This window comes from Capricornis sumatraensis, chromosome 17 (assembly GCF_032405125.1).
Source record: "Capricornis sumatraensis isolate serow.1 chromosome 17, serow.2, whole genome shotgun sequence".
NCBI lineage: Eukaryota > Metazoa > Chordata > Mammalia > Artiodactyla > Bovidae > Capricornis > Capricornis sumatraensis.
The window spans coordinates 47,055,431-47,077,268 of record NC_091085.1 but is presented as its reverse complement, the minus strand read 5'-3'; the positions used below and the strand labels follow the sequence as shown (position 1 = coordinate 47,077,268).

At 41.4% G+C, this 21,838-nt stretch overlaps 1 protein-coding gene across 1 annotated transcript in view; it reads right to left on the bottom strand.

Annotated features, from left to right (window-relative positions):
• Positions 1 to 20,447, bottom strand: part of SPMIP2 (sperm microtubule inner protein 2) — a 131,068-nt gene extending 110,621 nt beyond the window's left edge. The window contains exon 1 of the mRNA XM_068989606.1: positions 20,384 to 20,447. Within this exon, the coding sequence (XP_068845707.1) occupies positions 20,384 to 20,447 (64 nt within the window). The remainder of the gene's footprint in view (positions 1 to 20,383) is intronic.
• Between the last annotated feature and the right edge of the window lie 1,391 nt (positions 20,448 to 21,838).

The following is a 21,838-nucleotide window of genomic DNA, read 5'->3' as shown; positions in this document are numbered from 1 at the left end:
AATGCGGGTCTTGAGCAGAATTTGGACAGGTTGATGAAGTCAACACACAAGTCTGAAAAATTAGAATTTGTAACTTTAAAATATAAGTATGGGACTTCCTTGGTGGCCCAGTGATTAAGACTCCATGCTTACAATGCAGGGGGCACAGGATCAATCCCTGGTCGGAGAATTAAGATCCCACGTGCTGTGCTGCATGGTCAAAATATTAAAAAATTAATATACAATCAAATACATGATGAAATGTGGGGATGGGAATCCATTCAATGTTCCTGTGACCTGTGTAGGAGAAACGGAATGAAAAGCAGATTCACAGCACCACTGCCAACCATCTCCATTAACCAGACCACTATGACATGAACAGGTTCATAGAGAACCACCTCGGAATTTTCCACCCTCTGCCAATGCTGGCTAGTCCTTATACAGCAGATAAAGAAAGCAAATCAATAACCAGGGACTAGTTAGCTGCCCTCTATTTAACCCACTTACTACTGCAGCATTCAAATTACAAAATAACAGTGGCCTTGCACCATCAGGTGTTACTTTTTCATATTAATTACTGTTGGGGAAAATGTAATCATTTTAAAATGACAGCTCTTTTTCTAGTTTCCAATTTTCTAGTTAACAGGAGAGGGAAGGAGATTCATTCTGCTATTGCTTCTTTTTCCCTTTTTTTGTTAGGGAGACTTTTTAGATTGTCATCTTTTCTGTTTCATTTTCCCACCCTTTCTCTGGCAACCTCTTGTAGTTGCAACCTAGCTACTTCATGCTTGCTTGTCAGTTAAAAATGCTAGAGTGGGGAATCCTGCTGGGGTCTCAATTTCTCATTTTTACAAGAGAAATTACCCCCCACCCTCACAAGGAGATGCTGGGTGAGCAGCAGCTGGGCCACCGGTAAAAAGAGAAGGATAAATGCGTTGCCTTTGAACTTGTATGAGTCCCTCCTGCGGCTGCCCGCAATGCATATGCAGTACCTTAATTTCCCATTTCCGCTAAAAAGCAAATCTCTCCCCTCCAAAGGAGCATGAACAGACATAACCACCTCCCCGGAAATGTTTGAGGTGCTGGGTTAACAGAATGTAGACTGAAGGGAGCAGGTGGAAACTCTGTCTGAAATCTATTTCTGACGCCGGTCTCAGCAATGTTCAATTAGTGACCACAGAAACCATATAGAAAGGAGAGGCAGAGACATTTTGGATAAGAAAGAGACAGGCGACACCTCAGAGGACTTCCGTGCTTTCCACAAACATAAATCTAAACCTGGCAAAGCAAGCAGACAGGATTTCCCTGGTGGTCCAGCGGTTAAGAATTTTCCTTGTAATATAGGGGACATGAGTTCAACCCCTGGTCAGGAAACTCAGATCCCACAAGCTCTGGGATCCCCATGCCACAACGAGAGTCTGTGAGCCACAACGAAGATCCTGCATGCTCCAACTAAGACCCAATGCAGTCAAATAAATAAGTACTTTTTAAAAAAATTGAGCACAGAGAAGTAACTGGTGTGTTCCCTCTGCCTTGTCCTTTTATGCTGAGATAATTATTGACCCCACTTAGGGGTTTCAAAGGTATGCAGAATGACTCTCTAGATAGTAGAATGATTGGTCCAACGTGTAAGTTAGTGCTGGAATAATGCAATAAAGGAAAATGCCAGACTACACTTCTCAAGGACTTGTCAGTTCATCAGTACCTTCTCGCCTTCCTTCCAGAAATGTTTTTGAAACTCTGCCCTACATTAGGCTGCCTTTGGTGCTAAGGCCATGTCCTGTCTCCTTTTCCTCTGAAGCTGGAACCATAAAGAAGGAGAGTCCCAGGAGTCCTGGTCCCCCAGCTCCACAGGAAAGACTCTTCCTGTGATACAGCCACTATGTATGGTCAGGAAAGTGATTCAGATGCTGGAAGACACGCAGTAGATCAGAGGAAATGGTCAAGTCAATGTGGGTTTGCAAATGGTGAAGATAGAGTCTTGGGGCAGTAAGACACAGGGAGGTGAGATGGAGCGTGCATGGAATGAGCACAGGAATTAGCTGTGAAAATCCAGGATGCTGGCTACTGCATACAGGTGAGCTTTAGGGATGCACCTCTCCACTTAAAGTGGGCTTTCCTGTTGCAGGATAAACTGGAACCCACAAGGATCAGCTGAACCCCAGTGGGTCTCTCACAGCCTTCAAACCTCCAGATTGGAGGCTAAACACCACCTGGCCCAGGAGTCAGCAAGAATGAAGGAGGCATGGAAGGTGAGCCAAGCTCAGTGGCCATAGCAGCACTTGGTGGCCCAGACATACTGTCGATGGCTTTTCTTCTGCCTTCTGACCTCACACTAAACAGCTTCCTGCTAAAACTGTGGAGAAGGAGGTTCTGGGAAATGTAGTTCCAATTTCCCTAAGTGACAAGGCACAAACCCAGCTTGTTTAGGTTGTGACAAGTACAAAATAGCTAATGGGTTATGCTGTCCTTCTTGTTTGTACTTTACGACTTGAAAATGTGAAAGTGTTAGCCCCTCAGTCATGTGTGACTGCTTGTGACCCCATGGACTGTAGCCCAGGCTCCTCTGTCCATGGAATTCTCCAGGCCAGAATACTGGAGTGGGTCTTCCTGACCCAGGAATCCAGCAGAGGTCTCAGGCAGATTCTTTACCAATTGAGCTATCAGGGAAGCCTATATGTGTGTGTGTGTGTATACATATATATATACATACATATATATGTAATGGAATATTAGTCATAAGGAATGAAATAATATCATTTGCAGGAACATGGATGGACCCGAGATTTTCATACTAAATGAAGTCAAACAAAGACAAATCTTATGATACTATTTATATGTGGGATCTGAAAAAAAAAAGATTCAGTTGCACTTGTTAACAAAACAGAAATAGGACCACAGACATAGAAAACATGTGGTCTTTAGTGAAGAGAAACAGCAGCCCCAGATGAGACAGAGGCAGAGGTGAATGAACACACACGTCTGGCACTGAGCGAGATGTCCTCAGAGCAGAGGTGAGCATCTACCTAGAGAACTCTGTGGCAGAGCCTGGTCCTGCTCATCTTCTTCTGAGTGCCAGGGAGGAAGGCAGTAATGACCTACACAGGAAGGAACTCTTGCTTCGTGCCCTGACAGCACCAACACTTCCCCACCCTGCTTTGTGCAAAATTCGGATAATGAATTCTATCCACATCTACAAGTAAATGTGTTGGGGTTGAGGAGGCTGGCCAGGGTGGGGCAGCAGCTCAGGGCCAGAGGTTTGTGATGATCTCTGTGCAGCTTTTGTTTTGTTCTTCATTCTTCCTCCATCTCTTCGTAACTACAGAAAAGAAGATGAGGGAGATGAGGAGGGTAAGATATAGCAGTCGTTAGATGAAGGTGGGAGTTGGTAGAAGGCCCCACTGTTTGTGATGCCTTAGGATGAGCAGACAGCAAGAAGAACCATCATGGCAGAAGTTGTCTTTGGGGCCGCCTTATATTCAAATCATTTTTATCTTCTCAATTGCTTCTGGTCAAGATGTGAGAAAATAGGTATTCTCTAGCTTAGACCCTCTGCCTTTCTGCCAGGTGGGGTGGGGGTCTTTTCCTTTCTCTTTGTCTTTTACCTACTCTATCGCACTTTCTGGAAACTCTGAACTGTCTACTTAAACACATGGTCCTAATTTTTTGTACAATCTCAGCCTTTGGGCACAATCTCAGCCTCAAATGTCTGTTTCAACTCCCAAACATTTTAGCTAAGACACCCTGCTTTTTTTTTTTAGGTGATTCCCAGTGATGAAGTGAGTGTTTATAGGTATAGTTTTTGTCTGTTAAATCATCAGACAAAAATGGCTAGACAAATTCCGACCTAAATCAGAAGATCATGTTTGAGAGATAGTCCAGCTTAAAATCATGGCTAAAGCTTCCAAAGCCTTTCTCCAAGGCCGTGTGACTTAAGTTGAAGAAAGCCAAATAAAGGTGTTCAAACCCCAAATCACAGAGGCAGAGGATTTCAATCTCCTGCATTGATTGCGGACAAGCTGCTTCCTCCAAGCCTTCTAGTTGGGGAGCAGTGGGAACTGTATATTTAACAATGATTGATGGGATTCTTGACCAACATATATCGTAGTGTAAATAACTTCCTATTTTATAGTCCTCATGTCAGAAATCCATACCATCAGATGGTCTTTCCACAACACTTCCCCTGTGAGAGGGTTGGGGATTTACTGCAAGTTTTCATTCAGTCTTTTCTGAGTAAGTATATTCCAAGGCCAATGATAAGCTATAACTTGGGCGGGGGTAGGGGGGGTCATTTCAAGGAAATCTGTGCATGTGCTCTAAGTCTCTTCAGTCGCGTCCAACACTATGACTATGGAGGTAGCCTACAAGGCTTCTCTGTCAATGGGAATTCTACAGACAAGAATACTGGAGTGGGTTGCCAGGCCCTCCTTCAGGGGATCTTCCAGACTCAGGAATAAACCTGCATCTCTTAGGTCTCCTGCACTGGCAGGATTCTTTACCATTGGCACCATCTGGGAAGCCCCTCAAGGAAGTCTAAGACATTGGAATTGAGAAAAAAAAAGTCCCTGTGACCTAGAACTGAAAACCTAATTTTCAGTCCCTGCAAACAAGAGGATCTGACAGTCCTCAGGTCATTTCCACTGTGGAAGCATGTGTGTGAGTGATGTGCATCCAGGCACCCACTCGCCCTCTAGGAGGTCCCCGGAGGGAGTATGGTCCAGTGGTGGGACCCATGTCCTAAGTGGCTGCACAATCCCCAGGAAAGGAAATGAATGAGATCTACCACGTCAGTTTCGAGGACTGTCAAATCAAAGGCGTGTGCTTTTAAACATCTTTACTTAGCCCACGTGACTAGCATGTCTACTTTGTTCTGCTTCCACATTGTGAAAAGAAGGTGGCTACTTAGCTTGTGAATTGAAATTTGAAAGAGTCTGGAAATCTGTAAAAGAAAGAGATGTAGGTGGTATTGTTTCCTTGCTATAAACAAAGAATTTACCTGACCTGATTGCCATTAGCATTTATTCACTAATCTTAACATCAGATAGCTTTGGTTGCATGTTTTGACTACTTAGATTCCTAATTATCCTGTTATCATGGCCATAATTGGGCTGAAAGACATATTTCATTCTATATCATCATTTACAGAATGAAATAACACACACTAATTTGAACTATATAAATGTTCCCATCTTTGAAAAAACTGAGCCTTTAAATTACACTTAGAAACCTTTATATTTAAAAAAAAATGCATATGAGAATAGATACATAGATACATATAACTGGGGCTTCCCCAAGTGACTTAGTGGTAAAGAATCCTCCTGCCAGTGCAAGAGACTCAGATTCGATCCCTGGGTTGGGAAGACCGTCTGGAGGAGGACATGACAACCCACTCTGGTATTCGTGCCTGGAGAATCTCACGGACAGAGGAGTCTGGTGGGCTACAGTCCGTGGGGTCTCAAAGAGTTGGACAAAACTGAAGCAACTTAGCATGCATGTATATGTATAACTGATTCACTTTACTGTCCACCTGAAACTAACACAACACTGCAAATCAACTATAATTTTTTAAATTTACATTTAATTAGAGGATAATTGTCTTACAATGTTCTGATGATTTCTGCTGCACAGCAACATGAATCAGCTCTATGTATACATATATCCCCTCCCTCTTGAATATTGCTCCCACTGCCCCCAATCCCACCCTTCTAGGTCATCAGAGAGGACCGAACTGAGCTCACTGTGCTATACAGCAGCTTCCCACTAGCCATCTATTTCACACATGACAGTGTATATATGTCAATACTACTGTCTCGATTCACCCCACCCTTTCTTTCCCCCTGTGTTCACATGTCTGCATCTTTATTCCTGCCCTACAAATAGGTTCATCAGTACTATTTTTCTAGATTCTATAAATACGTGCGTTAATATATTATATTTGTTTTTCTCTTTCTGACCTATTTCACTCTATATAACAGGTTTTAGTTTCACCTACCTCACTACCACTGACTCAAATTCATCCTTTTTTATGACTAATATTCCACTGTATATATGAACCACAACTTCTGTATTCATTCATCTATTGATGGACATGGAACATCTAGGTTGGTTCTGTGTCCTGCTGGTGCTGCTACTACTGCTAAGTCGCTTCAGTCGTGTCCAACTCTGTGCGACCCCATAGACAGCAGCCCACCAGGCTCCCCAGTCCCTGGGATTCTCCAGGCAAGAACACTGGAGTGGGTTGCCATTTCCTTCTCTAATGCGTGAAAGTGAAAAGTGAAAGTGAAGTCGCTCAGTCGTGTCCGACTCATAGCGACCCCATGGACTGTAGCCTACCAGGCTTGTAAATAGGGCTGCAGTGAACACTGTTGTTTTTAGTTGATAAGTCATGTCTGACTCTTTCACAACCTCATGGACTGTAGCCCACCAGGCTCCTCTGCCCATGGAATTTCTTCAGGCAAGAATACTGGAGTGGGTTGCCTGATCCATCTCCAAGGGATCTTCCCCACCCAGGGATGGAAACCGTATCTCCTGCATTACAGGCAGATTCTTTACCACTGAGTCACCGCAACAAACATTGGGGTAAAACAAATTTTTTCATTTAAAAGAGTCAAAAAACAGTGGTTGTGAGCTGAGACTTCTGTTCTGACTAGAGGCCAGTTAGACCTCCAGCCTTGCAGGAACTGTGACCTTCCAGGGCAGAGGAGGAATAACAGTTCCTGCTGCCTGAGGGATATGTGTGTCCCACAAAGTGTCACGTGACCCCTGTGTCACAGTCTTTCCATGTGCTTGAGTGCAGGTTCCAACCCCCCAGAAAAACTAACCCAGAATTTGGGGCTTTCTGCATTCGTAAATTCTTCTGCACATTACATTACAAGAATAAGTGCCCTAACTCTGGAACCAGTTAGTTCAGAGTCCCCTGCAGGGAGGTCTTAGTACTGCTCGTGGAAAGTGGATGTGGCTCCCATTTCCAGGGTCACCAAGTCTCCCTGTTCCTCGGTGGCCCCCCACCCTCCCCTAGTTGTGTGCCGGTGAGTGTTCATCGTTGTCTAGTAAACCTGGGAGGTGCTACACTCATCCGATCCACTTGGGGTTCCTGGCTCTGCCTCTGGTCCCCCCACCTTCATTCCCAGCCAGGTCCCTTGACCAATAAGAATGAGGCTTGGAAACAAACCCAAGCTCGCCTTTCCTCCTCCAGAAGCTTTCCTCAGGCTCCTGAGTCCTCACCAGGGAAAGTCACTCCTGCTCAGCCCTGGGCTGGAAATGGGGTGCTGGAGCTCCTTGCCAGGTCTGTGCAGTTCAACCCCGGATACAGAACTTCCTCCTCTCAAATGACTGCCTCGCCTGCAATTCTGTAGCTTCCAGAAATTATTTCCTTATTTTAGAAAGTGCTGCCTCAGAGAAATGATTTGACCACTGTAAGTGTTTCGAGGTCACTTTCAGACCGCTGCTATTCTTAAAGTGAAAGTGAAGTCACCCAGTCATGTCTGACTCTTTGCGACCCCATGGACTGTAGCCAGCCAGGTTCCACTGTCTGTGGGGATTCTCCAGGCAAGAATACTGGAGTGGTTTGCCATTTCCTTCTCCAAAAGCACCATTATTCTTAAAGGAGTGGGTAATCTTCTACTTGTCTGGGACTCTCCCCTGGGGTGTAATTTTGTTAAAGATGATACCTGGGGGTACTTGCCTGGTGGCACAGTGGATAAGAATCCACCTGCCAATGCAGGGGATATGGGTTTGATCCCTGGTCTGGGATGATTCCACATGCCGTGGTGCAACCAATCCCACACACCTAGAGCCTGTACTCCACAACAAGAGAGGCCACTGCAGTGAGAAGCCCGAGCACCGCCAACAAGAGTAGCCCTGGCTCGCCGCACATGGAGAAAGCCTGAGCAAAGCAATGAAGACCCAGTGCAAACAAATATAAATAAGTTAGATAAATGAGTGACTAAAAAAACATGATACCTGTAGTCAAAAGGGCCTTTTAGTAGGAGCTGTGAAAGGTTCCACCTTTTCTGAGATAACTGCTAGCAACTGGGGCTAGTAACGTAGCAGGCACTTCTCCCCTTATCACCTGCTGAGAAGCACAATTCACTAGCATCTGCCACAGCAGGCTTCCTCCTGCATAAGTGGGGGAAGAAGGGGAGGGAAGCACGACTCAAGGGAGATAGACAAAGAGAAAGACTTTATACCCAGAACCCCAAGGCGACATTTTCATCCTTCCTGACCACAAAATGATGGGTCGTTTTCCTAACCAAGATCACAGGAGTTCATGCAGTTTAAAGAAGAATTCCAAAATCTGCTATTCTATATTATGCAGCATTGTAAATCAATAATGCCTCAGTAAGATTAACTAATTAATTCTTTAAAAAACCTGCCATTCTCCCACAACATTGTTGTAATGCAACTTGCTTTCCTTGGTATTATTTAGATCAGGTTTATAGGAAGATACAAAAGGCCAATAGTTAGCAGCTTAAAAATGTATATGTGTGTGAGCTCTAAGTATTAGCATCACAAATAACTTCCTGTTCTGGGCCTTTAGCCAGCAGTTGACTAGTTTATATCACTAGTAATCTGTGATAATAGATTATACGGACAGTGGTCTAAGTGCTGTGTATGCATTGACTCACTTAAAACTCCTAGCAGCCCTATGATACTAATATTGCTGTTTTATAGATGATGTAAATGAGGCACAGAGAGATAAACACCTAGTCCAAGGTCACAATAGTGACTAGAGGGGCCAGAAGAGTTCAGGTCCTCGCTGCTCAAGGTGTGGTCCCTTGACTAACAGCTTGGGAGTCTCCCGAGAGCTTAGTAGAAATGCAGGCTCTCAAGCCTGGAATTGGAATCTGCATTTTAACAAGGCTTCCCAGGTAATTTACATGCACACTGAAGTTTAAAAACCATGGGCTTAGATAGTCTTAGATTTTTTTCTCTCTGTACTCATTAAAAATTCAATTATAGCTTAAGACTATAGGAAATAATGTGTACTTGGCTGATTTAGTATAAAAAATAGGACCGTAAGATGACTTTTGAGTCCTCTCCAAGATCTTCTGAAGATAAATAGCATATATTATTTTTTAAGTCCAAAAAGTTATTGAATTCTTATTATATCAGGCATTCTCATTTCATTAAGTCATCAGAGAATATGTCTTCTCCAACACCACAGTTCAAAAGCATCAGTTTTGCAAATCAAATCTATGGCCATCAGCAAAATATCTACAAACAATAAAAGCTGACGAGGGTGTGGAGAGAAGGGCACCCTCCTACACTGTTGGAGGGAATGTAAATCAGTACAGCCACTATGGAGAACAGTATGGAGTTTCCTTAAAAAACTAAAAATAGAGCTACCATATGATCCAGCAATACCACTACTGGGAATATGTCTGGAAAAGATGGACCTCTAATTCAAAAAGTGCTTGCACCCCAGTGCTCATTGCAGCACTATTGACAATAGCCAAGACATGGAAACATCTTAAATGTCCATCAATAGAGGAAGAGACAAAGAAGACGTGGTACATATTTACAATGAAATACTACTCTGCCATAAGAAGAATGAAATAATGCCATCTGCAGCAACATGGATGGATCTAGAGATTACTGCACTAAGTGAAGCAAGTCAAAGGCAAATTATATGATATCACTTATATGTGAAATCTAAAAACAATTATACAAATGACGTTATTTACAAAACAGACTCACCGAAGTAGAAAGCAAACACGGTTACCAAAGGTGAGAGGAGTGGGGGAAGGGATAAATTAGGAGCTTAGGGTTAATATATATACATGCCTATATATAATATAGGCTTCCCTGGTGCCTCAGTGGTAAAGAATCCACCTGGCAATGCAGGAGACATGGGTTTGATCCCTGGGTTGAGAAGATACCCAGGGGAAGGAAATGGGAACCTATTCCAGTATTCTTTCCCGGGAAATCCCATGGACGGAGGAGCCTGGCAGGCTACAGTCCATGGCGCTGTAAAAGTCAGACACAGCTTAGTGACTAAACAGCAACATATGTAAAATAGATAACCAATAATGACCTACTGTATGGCTCAGCGAGCTATACTCAATATTCTGTAATAACCTATATGAGAAAAGAATCTGAAAAGGAATGTATATGTAATGTGTAACTCAATCACTTTGCTGTACAACTGAAACTAACACACCATTGTAGATCAATTATACTCCAATAAAAAGAACGGAAGAAAAAGGGTTAGGAGGAGCTAGGACATGGCAGCTCCACTGACAGCTCTGCTTCGTGAATCGAGGTCCTCACATTGATTTCCTCGCAGGTGGCACAGTGAACCATCCCCTAACCTTTGACAAAATGGTTACTTTTTTCAAACCCTGTCTCCAAAACACAAAACATTTTTTACTTAATCCTGAGCACATTTCTCCATCATTTAAGGTAGTGACATTAATGTAACCTAACAGAGTATCCACCTTGGAAAATTAAATCAAAGCCCAGAAAAGCAAATCATCTCTTCTCCTTTAGTTGATGCCATAAAGTTGTATATTGTCTAAAAAGCAAAACAAAAACTAGAGTATGAGACAAAGCTCATCCTTAGAAGTCTTCTTCTAAGGGCTTCGTTTAGATGCTTTTCAGAGTGATGCCAGCAACTGGTTTTTTTTTTTCTGGAAGTCACATTGGTGATGATTCACCCGGCCAGTTATTTAAGGTAGAATTTATTTGAAACTGCTGTCACTTGCAGATAAATTTTGATTCAGGCAAATTACGTGCTACAATTACAGAATAAAATGCTGATTAGCCAACAAAATGTGTCAGGCCCATTAAAATATGTAAGCTTTATCATGAATTAGTTTTTTACAAGGTGACATGTTCGCTTCCTGAATTACAATGATGAGACTTAAGCTGAATTTCCAGGAGGGCTGTTTGGTTCTTTCTTCTAATAGGAAACCACTGGCACTTTTATATGAAGTCATTTTCTATTTTTAAAACAACTGCATTTGAGACATAACTATGAGTGTGACAGTTTCACAGGGCGAAAAGCGAGATGAATAAATGGGTCTGAAACCCAGGCTAATGGAGTGAGCTTTTCAAAATCACATACACATTTATGTACTTCTCTCACCACTTATAGCTTCATTCATCATGTTTTTTGGCCATTTCCTAGAGAGTATTTCCAATTCTAATATATTTCTAACAAAAGCCCCATTGTGGAATTCTGCAATATTCCTGGTTTACGTGTACAGATTTTCTAGTAGATCTCTGATGGCTGAATAAATACATTAATATATTTACTTAGTAATCTGGATAACTTGGGCTTCCCAGGTGGCTCAGTGGTAAAGAATCCACCTGCCAATTCAGGAGATGCAAGAGACATGGGTTCGACCTCTGGGTCAGGAAGATCCCTCGGAGAAGGGAATGGCAACCCAATCCAGTATTCTTGCCTGGGAAATTCCACAAATGGAGGAGCTTGGCGGGCTACAGTCCATGGGATCGCAAAGAGTCAGACACAACTAGCATGCACGCACCTGCCTGGATATAACGTACATCAGTCACCATATCAACAAGAAGCAGGCCTAGGCTGTAATCCTTCTGATCAAGACTATGTGACCTTGAGCAGGTGACTCAGTTCTCTGAACCTCAGTATTCTCATCTGAAAAATGACAGGTTAAATTGATTATCTTTTATGGGGCCTTTTAAATTTAATATTCCATAGGAATTATTCCATCAGTCTCTCAATTTGGACCAAGTAGAAATTTATTTTAAAAATCTTAATAAAAAATGTACCTTTTAAAATGTAATTTTATAACTTCAAAGCAGCATGGAACCTGGAATTGAGTAAACAAATAGTATCATTTGTTTGCAAACAGATGTAAAAATACATAACCAAGCTCTAAGATACTTTAAAATCACTTCAGAATTTTGTTTATGATATTAGTTTTCATAGTAAGGAGATTTTAATGCCAAAATAACACTATCTATAAAATCTCTTCACTGTGTAATAAAACTTAGCAAATTGATAATAAAACTTACATGAAAGAAAAAGCCGGCAAATAAAATGTTTCAAATATACAGACAAGAAAAGTACCCCCCACCAAATTAAACTCACGTTTATCCAAAACATATGGATTCTAAACATTAAAACAATGTTCGACTTTGGGGGAATTGGTTGGGAAACGATATAAAGGAACATTTTAGGATGGCAAAAATATTCATGTTCTTAATCTAAAAAGTAAGTGCATTGGTGTGTTCACTTTGTAAAATGTGATCTAGCTGGACACTAGGTGAATATATTTACTCAAGCGTATGTTTCATATCAACTTTTTAAGAAGTTTTAAAAGTTGGACCTACTGACACTTTTTTCCACAAGAATCTTTATCCCTTTATTAGTTGTAGAATAGATAAAATCTAAGATCCATCCATCATATAGGAGGCAATTTATTCTCTAATTATGCCAGTCCAAAGAAAGGAGAAGGAAACAAAACTTTAAGAAGCACAGGGAGCAGCTTGTGAAGCACCCCATGAGGTAATGGTCCTCCATCCCCACCTTGTCTACTTGGTTCCTCAAGGCCTTTGCAATTGGCTTTCTGTCTCCTTTTCATGTCATGCTACATTCCCAGGACATCTGTGGTGAATATTTAGATTAAATAGGAAAATGGGACAACGTATGATGTTCTACCACACAACTGCACTCATCTCACATGCTAGTGAAGTATTGCTCAAAATTCTCCAAGCCAGGCCTCCACAATATGTGAACCGTGAACTTCCAGATGTTCAAGCTGGTTTTAGAAAAGGCAGAAGAACCAGAGATCAAACTGCCAACATCTGCTGGATCATTGAAAAAGCAAGAGAGTTCCAGAAAGAGATGTTTGTTTGTTTGTTTGTTTGTTTCCCAGAAAAACATCTATTTCTGCTTTACGGACTATGCTAAAGCCTTTGACTGTGTGGATCACAATAAACTGTGGAAAATTCTGAAAGAGATGGGAATACCAGACCACCTGACCTGTCTCTTGAGAAACCTATATGCAGGTCAGGAAGCAACAGTTAGAGCTGGACATGGAACAACAGACTGGTTCCAAATAGGAAAAGGAGTACATCAAGGCTGTATATTGTCATCCTGTTTATTTAACTTATATGCAGAGTACATCATGAGTAACACTGGACTGGAAGAAACACAAGCTGGAATCAAGATTGCCGGGAGAAATATCAATAACCTCAGATATGCAGATGACACCACCCTTATGGCAGAAAGTGAAGAGGAGCTAAAGAGCCTCTTGATGAAATGAAAGAGGAGAGTGAAAAGGTTGACTTAAAGCTTAACATTCAGAAAACTAAGATCATGGCATCTGGTCCCGTCACTTCATGGGAAATAGACGGGGAAACAATGGAAACGGTGTCAGACTTTATTTTTTGGGGCTCCAAAATCACTGCAGATGGTGATTGCAGCCATGAAAGTAAAAGACGCTTACTCCTTGGAAGGAAAGTTATGACCAACCTAGACAGCATATTTAAAAGCAGAGACATTACTTTGCCAACAAAGGTCCGTCTAGTCAAGGCTATGGTTTTTCCTGTGGTCATGTATGGATGTGAGAGTTGGACTGTGAAGAAATCTGAGCACCAAAGAATTGATGTGTTTGAACTGTGGTGTTGGAGAAGACTCGTGAGAGTCCCTTGGACAGCAAGGAAATCCAACCAGTCCATCTAAAGGAAATCGGTCCTAGGTATTCTTTGGAAGGAATGATGCTAAAGCTGAAACTCCAGTACTTTGGCCACCTCATGCGAAGAGTTGACTCATTGGAAAAGACTCTGATGCTGGGAAGGATTGGGGGCAGGAGGAAAAGGGGACGACAGAGGATGAGATAGCTGGATGGCATCACCGACTCGATGGATGTGAGTTTGAGTGAATTCCGGGAGTTGGTGATGGACAGGGAGCCCTGGCGTGCTGCCATTCATAGGATCACAAAGAGTCGGACACGACTGAGCGACTGAACTGAACTGATGATGTTCTAACAAGAACAACAGATAATACGTATCTAGAAGACAAAAAAACATCTTATTCACATTCATTTTTGTATCCTTCGAAGCTCATGGCCAACTTTTCAGTATTCAATAAGGATTCAATTTCTATTTGTTACATTCAATTTCAAATATATATGATAAAAATTTAGCATCAAAAATATTTTTAAAGGGAAAAATATTAAAATTGGGCAGAAAAATAAAATGTAATGAATCAGCAAATTAGTTTGTTAGTGGCAGTACACTGAGTAAATACACATGAATCATCTCGCAGAATAATGGAGTCTCACTAGAGATGAAAGAGATTGAAATTTAAACAATTATAGCTATTAATAAGTATGAAGAGTGTTACACTTACAGCAAAAAGGGAAAATTTTATTTTAAAATTAAATTGAAAGTGAAAGTATTACTCATGTAGCCGTGTCTGCCTCTTTGCCACCACACGGACTGTAGCCCGCAGGGCTCCCCTGTTCAGGGAATTCACTGCCTTCATGTGATCTTCCCGACCCAGGGATCAAACCTGGGTCACCTGCATTGCAGGAAGATTCTTTACCAGCTGAGCCATTAGAGAAGCCCCCAAATTAAATTAGGCTTTAGTAAAAACTCCATAGAACTATTAAAAGTGCTCTGAAATCATCCTCAAAATTTCTGCAAAACTTTTCAGCTATTTCCTCATCCTCTGATAATCCACTTAGTTTTTCCTCACATACGAGCATTCAGCATAAATTTTAAAATGATTTCTCATGATATTTGATTGCTTTTTCATTAATTATTAATAGTGACAAAATATTTTGCATGTTTTTATTGCAATTATATGATATTTGATGTATAGTACACAGCACATCAACTTTTTATTTGCCTAACCAGAGTTCATATCCCCTTACACCAATATCTTTACAAGAACATGAGCTTCTCATTGAGATCAGTTCCAAATTCTGAAAGAAGAGAACTAAGTCCCAACAACTTAGAAAGGTCCTAAGTGACGGGTCTAGGAGAAATTGAAATTGTAACGTCTGATCTGCATATGATATGTTGACCACAGCAGCATTCAAGCAACAAGCTTGCCCAAAGAGTTGGACCTCAAGAGCCAGATTCCAATTTTGGAAAACACAGAGGAGAGAGGAACACATTAAATGACATGACACCAGGCAAATTCAGAATGTTGGGTATTTCTGCTGGATGACCCGCCCAGTCTCTGCAACAAGAAAAGAAAGAAGACTATACCAGCTTATTGTTGCTGTTGTTCAGTTGCCAAGTCATGTCTGACTCTGCGACCCCATGAACTGCAGCACACCCAGGCCTCTCTGTCCTTCACCTTCTCCCAGAGTTCACCCAAGTTCATGTCCATTGAATTGGTGATGCCATCAAACCATCTCATCCTTGGCTGCCCCTTCTCCTTTTGCCTTCAATCTTTCCCAGCATCAGGGTATTTTCCAATGAATTGGCTCTTCAAATTAGGTGGCCAAAGTACTGGAGCTTCAGTTTCAGCATCAGTCCTTCCAATGAATGAGTATTCAGGGTTGATTTCCCTTAGGATGGACTGGTTTGATTTGCTTGCTATCCAAGGAACTCTCAAGACTCTTATCCAGCATCACAGTTTGAAAACATCAGTTCTTCAGCATTCAGCCTTCTTTATGGTCCAACTCTCACATCCATACAAGACTACTGGAAAGACCATAGCTTTGATGATATGGACCTGTCTTTGTTTTTCAATATGCTATCTAGGTTTGTCATAGCCTTTCTTCCGAAAAGCAACCGTCTTCTAATTTCATGGCTGCAGTCACCATCCACAGTGATTTTGGAGCCCAAGAAGAGAAAGTCTGTCACTGCTTCCACCTGTACCAGCTTATAGGACATCAAAGGAGAGAACACAACCAAATGCAATGTGTGGACCTAATTCGGATCCATATTTTTGCAATCAACTGTAAGAATGCATTTTAGAGGCAATGAGGGAAATATTACCATGGACTAGTTATTACATATTGTCAGAGGATAGTTTTATATTTTGCTAGATGTGATAATGACAATGTGGCTGTGTAAGAATATGTTCATTTGGTGGGTGGGGGGTGATGCACAGTGAAATATGTGGGGCTTTCCATGTGGCTTCAGTTCAGTTCAGTTCAGTTCAGTTGCTCAGTCGTGTCCGACTCTTCTGCGACCCCATGAATCGCAGCACGCCAAGCCTCCCTGTCCATCACCAACTCCTGGAGTTCACTCAGACTCGCATTCACTGAGTCAGTGATGCCATCCAGCCATCTCTTCCTCGGTCGTCCCCTTCTCCTCCTGCCCCCAATCCTTCCCAGCATCAAAGTCTTTTCCAATGAGTCAACTCTTCGCATGAGGTCGCCAAAGTACTGGAGTTTCAGCTTTAGCATCATTCCTTCCAAAGAAATCCCAGGGTTGATCTCCTTCAGAATGGACTGGTGTAAAGAATCCCCCTGCCAATGCAGGAGAGATAGGAGACTCAGGTTCTATCCCTGGGTCGGGAAGATCCCCTGGAGAAGGATATGGCCACTCACTCCAGTATTCTTGCCTGGAAAATCCCATAGACAGAGAAGGCTGTCCATGGGATCTCAAAGAGTCAGACACGACTGAGCAACTTAGCATGCATGCTTGTGAAATATGTAGGGTATAATAGAATATCTGAATATCTGAAATTCACTTTTAAATATTTTAGCAAATGAAAAAGAAAAAACTATGTGATCAAATGTGGGAAGTTTTTGATAAATTGTTGAATATGAATGACAGTAAGTGGGATATGTTTTAAAATATTCATAACAAAATTTTTTAATGTTATAGTAAAAAGATTGATATATAACTCCCCATTATCAAAAATATATAACAGTGACTTTAAAAACTATTTGCAGACTTTAAATACAAATATATTGTTCATAGTCTTTTAGACACTCCTCTGAAGTCTCTGGCCTCAATAAGTTTGTATCTTTCACCACCTAATTCCACTCACTGTAAATATATCATGAGAAAATAACAGAAGGAAAAACAGCCAAAAGTATTCATACAGCTTTAACTGTAACAGAAGAAATTTGGAATTTAAATATAAAATATAGGAGAACATGAAGTGAATTATTATGCATCAACATAATGTAAAACCTGAAGCCTATCAAAAGTGATAAGAATTTGAGCTATGTAAACAGGCAATGGCACCCCACTCCAGTACTCTTGCCTGGAAAATCTCTTGGATGGAGGAGCCTGGTGGGCTGCAGTCCATGGGGTCGCTAAGAGTCGGACAGGACTGAGCGACTTCACTTTCAATTTTCACTTTCATGCATTGGAGAAGGAAATGGCAACCCACTCCAGTGTTCTTGCCTGGAGAATCCCAGGGACAGGGGAGCCTGGCAGGCTGCTGTCTATGGGGTCCCACAGAATCGGACATGACTGAAGTGACTTAGCAGCAGCAGCAAACACATGAAACCAAGTACACACTGACACAGTTTATAAGAAATTTTAAGGATCATTAAAACTCTTTCATGGTTGCAAGTGACAGAAAAGCCAACCTAGGCTGGCTTAAGGAGAAAAGGAAATCAATTGGCTGATGGAAATGAAAAGTTTAAAAGACAAGAAAATCACCGTGAAATCAATGATAGACAAATGAAAACACAAAATAGGAAAAAATTTTAGAAGAAAACAAGGGCAAAAATCTAGGAGACTCTGGATTTGGTGATGGATTTTTAGATACAATATTAAAGCATAATGAAAGAAAAATCGATTATTAAAACTGAATTAATAAATGTTAAATATTAAAGTGGTTTATTAAACTAAATATTAAAGTTGTTTATTAAAACTAAAACTTGTGCTCTGCTCTGTCAAAGACTACGATAAGAAAATGAAAAGACAAGCCACAAACCAGGAGAAAATATCTGCAGAACATTTTTCTGATAAAAGACTTGTCTCTAAAATACATGTAGAACTGTTAAAACTCAACAATAAGAAAATAAACAATTATTTTATAATAGGCAAACATTATGAACAGACATCACATCAAAGAAAATATTCAGATGGCAAATAAGTATATGGTCATTGGCCATTACGGAATCATGAATTAAAACAGCAATGAGACATAACTATATCTGGTAAGAATGGCTAAAGGTGAGAACAGAAAGACCACCAAATGCTGACATGGGTGCAAAGTAACAGGGACTCTCACTGAACTGCAAGCAAGACCGCAAAACGGTACAGCTGCTATGCAAGACAATTTGGCAGTTTCTTTTCTGATCTTTTGTTGTTGTTGGAGTATAGTTGCTTTACAATGTTGGGCTTCCCTGGTGGCTCAGAGGGTAAAGCATCTGCCTGCAGTGCAGGAGAGCTGGGTTCGATCCCTGGGTCAGGAAGATCCCCTGGAGAAGGAAATGGCAACCCACTCCAGTACTCTCGCCTGGAAAATCCCATTGACAGAGAAGCCTGGTAGACTACAGTTCATGGGATCTCAAAGAGTCGGACACGACTGAGCGACTTCACTTCACTTCACTTCACAATGTTGTGTTGGTTTCTGCTGTACCACAAAGTGACTCAGCTATATGTATACATATATCCCCTCCCTCTTAACCCTCCCTCCCACTCACACCCACCCCACCCCTCTAGGTCATCGCAGAGCACAGAGCTGAGCTCCCTGTGCTATGCAGCAGCTTCCCACTAGTTAGTTATTTTCTTTACACGTGGTAGTATATATATGTCAACCCTTCTTTCCCAGTTCGTCTCACTCTCCCCTTCCTGCCCTGTGTCTACACATCTGTCCTCTATGCGTGCATCTCTATTCCTTCCCTGCAAACAGCTCATCTGTACCATCTTTCTAGATTCCACTCATATGCATTAAGATACGATATTTGTTTTTCTCTTTCTGACTTATTTCAACTTGGCAGTTTCTTACAAAACTAAACAGAGACTTACCATATGATTCAGCAATCACATTGCTGAGTATGTACCAAATTGATTTGAAAACATATCCATGCAAAAGTCTCATAGAAGTTTTTTTTTTTTTTTCCTCAGAATTGCCAAGATGATCAGGTAAACAAATTGTAACACAACTCTACAATGGAAGGCTATTCAGCGATAAAAATAAGCGAACACTCCAGCCATGAAAAGACATGGAGGAAATTTCAATGCACATTGACAAGAGAATGAAGCCAATCTGAAAAGGCTACCCACTGTATGACTCCAGCTCTATGATACCCAGGAAAAGGCAAAACTTTAGAGAGAGAGAAAGGATCAGTGGTTGCCAGGAACTCAGTGAGGGAAGAGGGGGGATGTGTAGGTGAAGCACAGGGACGTTTAAAGGGTGGAAAAGTACTGTCATGGTGGGTATGTGACCTTACAAAGTTGTCAAAACCTGAAGACTTATAGCACAGAGAGCAACCTTGGTGTACACAAATTTTAAAAATCATTTAGGAGTCTGGGGGATTTTAGAATAGAATTCAGACAGTGACAGGAGAATAACCGTGTTACAAATATATAAACCAGTCTCACTGGAGGGAGTGGGTGAAAGGAGCTCACCTTTGGTAACTTCGACCTTAAGCAACTTTGGAAATGAGCAGAGCCCTAAGCCCAAAAGCAAAAGGAAGGTAAGGAAGCATTGTACTCTAGCTGACAAAGTTTCTTCTCCTGAGGTACTGGTTAGCATTTCTGATACTTGTATACACATATATAGGGCTTCTCTAGTGGTTTAGATGGTAAAGAATCTGCCTGCAATGAGGGAGACCTGGTGGGAATTAAACAGTTAAATAAATGGATGGCAAAGAGCGGGAGCCAAGCTTCTCATGATTGCAGTGAGAATTTACAGACAAGCAAGGGATATGCTTAAAAATAGGCTTGTGATTTTAAAACATAAAGGAAATAAGATAAAATGTGACATTTCTAGCAGAAATCACAATTAGTCATATTCTATTTAACTACCTTTAAAAAACTGAAGTATTGTTTATTTACAATGTTTCATTAGTTTGAGGTACACAGCAAAGTGATTTGATTATACATATATATAATTCCACACAGACATACCATCCAAATCATTTAAAGCAAGTTGAAGGAACAAAATGCCTGCCGACATTTTACTAAGCTTACATCTTGCTCAAATTTTTATTAATCAAATATGCCAAGTTTCTAAAAATACAAGAAACTTAGTAATAATGAAAATATGATCATTACTATAATTTGTATTAACATCAAAGCAGCCCCAGTTACACAAAACATAAACTGTATGATATGAAAAAATTCCTAAATTAGTGAGAACAGGATCACAAATCTTCTCAAGGCAAGTCAGCCTAGGTTGAGTGCATAATAAGAGCAGCAGAATCATGTAGAACAAGTGTGTGTGGTTCTTTCATTCTCGAGTCCATTGTCATTTGAGTATCATTTAGGTGAGCGATTAAGGAAGCTTCAGCCTCCTTGTGAAAGATCCAGAAAAGCCCTTTACCTGTGAACACCATCCGCTTTCCCACGGTGGCTGATACTGGTTCTCGAAATGTTACACACGCCATGGCCAAGGGTGTAGCTGTGCTACTGGATTTTCTTCCTCAGACCAGTTTATCTGTACCAGAAAGAGCCAAAGACTCTGCTGTCTCTCCTTTCCCTGTCTGCGATCTGAACTAGGTGGTTGCTAAGGACTCATTATGACAGGAAGGCAGAGTGTTCCTTCTAACACTGGTCAGTATTCCAGCCTCCAGGAACAGACAGACACAGCCGCAGCATCCCCAGGAATGGTGCCCAATCATCTCTTTCCCTTATCTGTCAACATCAAGTCAAGAACAGACCTGTTTGGATACTAGAAATCATGCAGCCTTACGGCACCCATGACCTGGCAGACGCAATCAACACCATCTTTCAACACAGCCCCAAAAAATGTTGTGCAGAAGGATGTTATCACAAAACCAAACAACAACAACAAAAAATCACAAACTCGTGGTTAAAAGCTTTTGAGGAAACCCGGCTAGATAAAATACAAATAAAAATTGTATTAATAAATGAATAACATAATTGCTTATGTATTTCCCCCACATTTCAGTACTTCTTTAAACATAATCTGTGCCCCAGTCACATAGTCGAGTTTTGGTTCCCATCATGTGAGATGTTCTTTCGTCCTTCTGAGCCTTTACCCATTCATCTGTTCTTCCTGTAACATTCCTTTGGGAATATTTGTTGTCCTCTGAGAGCTGGAGCCCACGTCTTCTCTCCCAGGAGGAGGTCTGCAGACCCAGCTGACCACTGGCTCTTTCATGCCCCTTTAACTTCTATGGCAACTTTTTTATACCTACCTGTTAAATTCCTTCCACTTTGTTTCATTTGCCTATTTTCTCTGCTTCCTACTAGAATCCAACTCCCAGTTCAGGGGAAAAGCATCTTTATTCATATTTCAATTTCCAGAGACTACGATACAATAGATACTTAAGAAATGTTTGTGGGATGAATAAATCAACAGCTAATTCCAGCCTTCCTGGAAATATAATATTGACCATTTGATAATCCATGGAACATAAACTCTAATGGCAATTTTGAATTCAATCTTAAATATATAGCATGTATTCTCTACTGAAAATGTGATGCCTTTTGTCTATTGAGAGAAATTACACTAAGAACACTCTATGTTAACTATAGAGAGGGTTGCTAGCCGGCTAGCAAAGGGATGTGCCCCCAGGTCTCCCTTCAAGTGTATGCTTCAGGGCTTCCCTGGTGGCTCAGTAGTAAAGAATCTGCCTGCCAATGTAGGAGACACGGGTTCGATCCCTAATCTAGGAAGATCCCACATGCTGCACAGCAGTTAAGGTCATGTGCCACGACTGATGAGCCAGTGCTCTATAGCCCAGGAGCTGCTGCAACTACTGAAGTCAGTGTAATGAGAACCCACACTCCACAACTAGGGAAAAGCCTGCCC